A 6,213-nucleotide genomic window follows, 5' to 3' on the forward strand; every position below is an offset into this window, starting at 1 on the left:
AATTAAAAAAAATGGGCATTCAAGCACTTTTATCTTATAAATTTAGTGATTAGATATCCAAAAGTTACAGACAAAGAACATATCTTGAAAGTTTCAGCTCATTCCATGATTTGGAATAGGATTTAATTGAAAGACAAAAACACAGATATTTTAATTTGATCGGGTGACCCGATCAAGTTAAATTTCCATGTAAAATCGCAAAATTTATCCTGTAAAACACATTTTCATTTCATATCCTCCACATCATACTGTTATAAGGCATATCCATTCATATTAGCTAACAATGAATTGGAATATGCATTTTGGTGGATTTACCAAAACTATACACAAGCTTTAATATTAGTGAATATATTGCACATTCGTAATTATTGCAAACATACAAATGCTAAGTTGGCTGACATCTGAATCATAAATCATTCATTCTTTAAATCTTTGATTCTTGAACCTTTTTTCAGAAAGAAGGCATACTAAAGAATCATGCATGCCATACAGTGATCTAGTGATGTACAGCTGTACAAGTAGGTCTACATGTACCTTTTTTCCAATTATGATAAAACATGATAGCAACAATGTACATTAAAAAACATATGTACATGTATGTAGAATTGTCAGCCAGCGTACCACATTGATAAGTGTGATTGAGTGCACTGTCAATTGTCAAGATGCAGTAGCTAAGTATATTCACAGACGTTCAACGTAGACCTATGAACACAAGATTCTCTCTTCACAGAACTACTGCACTTCATAATGCAAATATTTACATGTATTCATAACTTGAAAGGCCATGATGCAATATACATGTACCATAATGGCGTCTTGGGAGATGGCCTCCAGGGAGCATTTCATGAAGTGTCTTCTCAGTGATTTTATAACCAGTAACTGTTATAAGCTACTGAAATCCCTGCATCTGATTGGCAGAGAGCAATGGAGATTGCTGACAGATGATTCGTGACGTGCTCCCTGATCATACAAATTGATGTGTAATGCAGAGCTCTTTTCTTTGCTAAATCTTCACAAATTATGATGAGCTGTGTACATGTACAATGTATACTGTACCAAGCAGCAGCCAAGCAGGGCTCTCTGGCATGGAAGATCACATGACTCGAATTCATAAGGCATCACTCATTAAACCTAGATAGATCATTTTCCATCAGGTCACAACCTGGGATCCACCATTCAATCATATAAAGTGGATTTTAATGGCATGTGTGTCATATACCCGTACGATGTACAATCACACAACAGAGAGACTCGTGGCACTGAATTGCCATCAGAATAAATGGACACTTGACTTTTATAATACACCAATGTACACAGATATCAATGCGACTTTTCTTCGGAACTGTACATAAACACAATTCGTATGCACAATTGCAATTTACACAGTTCATATACATGAAAACAGACCGGAGATAGAACATTCACCATTGCATCCTCAATGGAATGGAACAAACTCCCTCTCACAATACAATAATCCCCAACAATCGACAATTGCCTTCATTTAATATGTCATTCTGATTTTTGTTTGTACCGGTAAATATGTTAACTGAAATTGTGAGCGCTTTGGGCCATGTGAGAAAAGCGTGTTATGAATATTGAGTATTATTATTATTAGGCCTACTGCTTGCATACAATGTTTAATCCAAGATGTAAAGTAAGTACTGTACATGTACACTAATAACTAACAGACTGAGCCATGAAGAAATGAATCACCACAACAGAAAGAGCCCTCAATCAATTAATGTGACCTTGGGCCACAAGCACACTCAGCATCCAAACTGCATGCCAAGAATTCACTATTACCCTTTTTAGACAGGCTAAAATTTCCTTAACCCCGTACTATTGGTGGGGCTAAATGGCAATTTAGCCCCACCTATAGTACGGGGTTAAGCTTAGCCCACTTTCGTTTTACACAGCGTTTTTGCAAAGTGGGCTAACCCCACCTATAGTACGGGATTATTTGGCCCTGCAAAAAAGCAGGGTTATCCCACCAATTGCGGTGCTAAGAGCAATAGTACGGGGTTAAGATCGCATGTGTAAAACGAAAGTGGGCTAAGCTTAAATAGTACGGGGTTAAGGAAATTGCGAGTGAAGCACTTGTACTACGAATGATCGACAAAAACCACTAGTCCGGGGTTAGCGAGTTTCGTGTGTAAAAAGCAAGCATTCCTTATCCGGGGTTAGCAATAACAATTTGGCATGTGTGAAAAGGAAAAAAGAATAGTACGGGGTTAAGGATAGTACGGGGTTAGCGATAGTCCGGGGTTAAGAAAATCCTGTGTAAAAAGGGCATTTGGTTTTTTGTTTCAATGTAATACATTCAATACAGTACACATACATGTACATGTACATGGGCAGTAATGTACCGTACATGCCCCTGGGAAAAGGGGGAGGGGTGATTTTCAAGAACGCAATTCACCAAGTAAAAGCAGCACTTTGAAACAGTTTGGAAATGATGTCTCCTTTAACAAGCATGTTGTTTATAAATTACCACAACCAATATTCAGAGATCTGAAGTACTTGGGATGATTAGTACCACAAATAAATTCATTGTACTTCATAAATTTTGATTATTCAACTGTTTATCGTTCAATGTTCAGTACAAATAGAACTCCAACTCCAATGCTATACTAATCTCAATTCTCACTTTGTTTTCATATTTCTGTTTTTATTTTGAAAATCTTAATCCTTTGAACTGAAGTAAAACACAAAAATATTAATATACCATTCAGGACACATTGCAATTAATTTTCCCACGTAAAGACTGGATACAATTTGAAAGGTTAATGGTCCAACAGCAAGAAGGAATTTAATCTTAAATTTGTTTATTACATTTTTTCTCTATTTCATTTGCCCATATTATACACAATCATATTAATTACTCAAAACAAAACTCTCTCAGCATGAATGCTCCAATGAGTGTGAAAAATCCCTTTATCCCTTTTTACAGTGGGGGAGATATCTACAATTGAATGCATGAATATAAACATGATCAAATGTAGAAAACAGTCATGATCAATCTCCATAGAGCTGTTATAAGGCGTTGTTAATTTTGCAGTTCATCAAAGCAGATCTGCTTGAAATGTCGAGTACAGCTACTAAAAATATCCTCACCATCCAGTCTTATCACCATGCAAACCTTAAAAGCTCACAAAACAAGTATAAAATGCATCTTTAATAGAACAGCATGATTTTCAAATCAGTGACCAGCAAACATCAGATTTATAATCAAAACACATCCTCCATAGTCTGCAGGCACAGACAGTGACAGACCTACATGTATGATACTTTCAAAAAGAGGGTCTTCACACAAAACTAGCACAAATATCAGAATGAGAATGACATTGTGCACAAATCAATGGAAGGGACTTTAGGATGTACTCTATATTCGGACCAATTTCCTAGAGTGAAGGGTAAAAAAGTATGTAGTCCTGTACACAACCAGCAGTGTTTTGTATTGGAGAAGAGCCCGAAGAAGAATGGTTTCACGTTAGATGTACATGTAGTTTCTTTTCTTCAATGACAACACACCATGGGCTTTTATTCTATTCTGGGACACTATGAAGAACAAACAAAGGTGAATAGGCTAATATACACAAGAATTGTCAATTGAGGATATACTGTTCCCATTTCTCATCATCAGTATACTCCCACCACAGGGAAGGCTCATGTACAGAGGTACTCACACAACAGTTCACACAGAAGCCATGAGCATACCTTGGTCATTCAACCGTAGAAGCATTAAAAAGCTTATAAGAATACAATGGGGTGCATGATTGATTTTAGATCAAGGAGCTCGGTTATCCTTGAATTTTAACTCGTTGAATATGATGCTCAATGGCTGACAACAATATTTTATTAGAAGTTCACAGGTTCATTCTGTGCGAAGGTGCATTTCACTTGGTGGTTGTAGGTCATAGTATAGGCCTACATGTACATAATGTGCTACAGTATTTTAAAATTCAGGCAAATGTACAACTTAAATGACACATCATCTTGATGAATGACTGATTATGTTGAATAAAACAGATCAAATTCGAGCTCAGAAGATGTGGGTGTGTTCAATGAATGAACAACAAATATTATCATACATGAGATACAATGTGTATGCAAGGCCAAAGAAATTAATATGATTTAAATTAGGGACATACCTGTAGTCCATACATGTGCATGTATTTTAAAACAAAAAGGGATTTAAAAATGCAGTGCACACGTACTCTGTTACTGTACATGTACGTGTAGTGATGACAAAAAAAACTATGCCTACTCTGGTTTCAAACATGCATGTAGCGAGTAGCATACATATACCGTGTATGCATATATGTACATGTACAGCCAATTACGGAACTCACAAAGTAGTCATCTCTACAAATAAAGTAGCAGGAGTGATGCAGCTGTCATTACGAAGAATCATCTCAACAACTGTCAACGGAGAAGACTAACTTCACAGAACTCACTAAACCTCCATTCCCATTTTTACAGACAAAGTTGGCGGAGTACAGCATTAAACCTTCATTCCAATTTTTACAAAGTTGGCGGAGTACAGCAAGTCTGCATATGCCGACATAACCCAAGACAAGACAAGAATGATCATTCAATGCACACTGCACATAATGGCATGAAACTGAGAGATGAAACACAATATCTACATTATTACATGTACACATCTGAGATGGCAAAATTGTAAACACAAAAAATGTACATTGCCATTCAAACATAAGCAAGTTAATACATCCAAGAGTTTTTGGTACTGTTTTTTAGTGACATTGATCTTATTTGATTTTAATTTCAAACCATCTCAAAACCATGACCAGTCTTACTTTATGAATGACACGAGGCCGAGTATTTAAGAAGTGATGTAGACAAATATACATGTAGATCTAGATCTCGAAATTTCATTCAATAGCCAATGATAAAACCAAGAACAAGTCGGGTATTTCATGTAAGTTGTAACTGCGTCAAAATGTGTTCCTACATAAATCCCACGACTGTAAAGTGAATGGGTTCTCTGGCAGACTGGCATGCAGTAATACATTTTCATTGTTCAATTAGAAAATGACTGGCTTTGAGTCTAGTCTTACCCTTGTTTTTTCCAAGAAAATTATTTTATTTATCTCATTTTTAACAGACATGATGATGATAGACCCTGGCCCTGTTGTAAACATTTAATGTTTCTGTTATGATATCAACTTAAAATTTTGTGAAAATTTATTGAAATTCATGAATGATTTAACTTCAGTTTAATGCAAAAACATTGGAACCCCCCCCTTCATAAAAACAGATGAAGTTGAAGTTGAACTTGAAACTGTGAAAGTGACAGTCATGACATCATTGACAAATTTGGGGTTCTTACCAACTGGTTTTCCTCCACCATTCTGCATCTCCATGCCTTCAAATCCTATCGGATTAGACATGTTGGGATCCAATTTCCTTCTTACAAATATCCTAAAGAGTTATATTTCTCAGCTAGCGCTAGCTAGCGCAGCTCCACACGTCCAACACTCTCGTTCGTTGGTTCTGCAGCCAGAAGGTCCGGCCAAAGCCAATTCCACCAATTCGAAACGATCCCGCAGTCGCAGAGTCGAAGATGAAGAACGACACACGAAAGGAACAAGCCAACCTCTGTAATTCCAACGAGGAACGTAGCCCGAAAACACTTTAACGTGTAATTATCAATATCTTAGGTCACTTTGTAATACAAACTTGACCTAAAAACCGACAAATTCTAGTGCAATTAATGTCAGCAGTTAGCACTGCATTCATCACCACTTCGTGCAGTGCGATGCATAGCGCACGAAATTGGTAGCGTGAGCGCACTATCTTTTTCAAGTGCAATTTATGCACCATGCATCCATCTCTAAATTCGTACATGTCCGTTGATTTCAGGTCAGAAGTCACGTCAACATTGTGCGTACGTACGCCATTTTTGTGCTACAATATCCCTTGTTGACCTCAACCGTCTGTTCCACTTACTTTTCACCACGATAAAAAGGGCGTGGCTGAGATTGAGAGTCATCTCGCTCCGCGGTATACGGTGCAGCGCTCCCAAAGTTTTCCAAAATAGAAATGGGGGGGGGGGTGCTATTATACACCATTCGGAACTTCCAACATTTGATTTATCTTTCTCTCTCATTTTAAGATAATTTAGATAAATAAATCCATTGCCAGATGAAATTAAACTATAAAAAAGTGCAAAAAAGTTTTAAAAATTTG

The 6,213-nt window shown here is 36.9% G+C and overlaps 1 protein-coding gene across 1 annotated transcript in view; it reads right to left on the bottom strand.

Annotated features, from left to right (window-relative positions):
• The window catches only part of LOC121405697 (anoctamin-4-like), a 93,866-nt gene extending 88,063 nt beyond the window's left edge, over positions 1-5,803 (bottom strand). Inside the window, exon 1 of the mRNA XM_041596615.1 lies at positions 5,354-5,803. Within this exon, the coding sequence (XP_041452549.1) occupies positions 5,354-5,414 (61 nt within the window). The 5' untranslated portion in view covers positions 5,415-5,803. The remainder of the gene's footprint in view (positions 1-5,353) is intronic.
• Between the last annotated feature and the right edge of the window lie 410 nt (positions 5,804-6,213).

The sequence above is a fragment of the Lytechinus variegatus genome, chromosome 19 (genome assembly GCF_018143015.1).
Source record: "Lytechinus variegatus isolate NC3 chromosome 19, Lvar_3.0, whole genome shotgun sequence".
NCBI lineage: Eukaryota > Metazoa > Echinodermata > Echinoidea > Temnopleuroida > Toxopneustidae > Lytechinus > Lytechinus variegatus.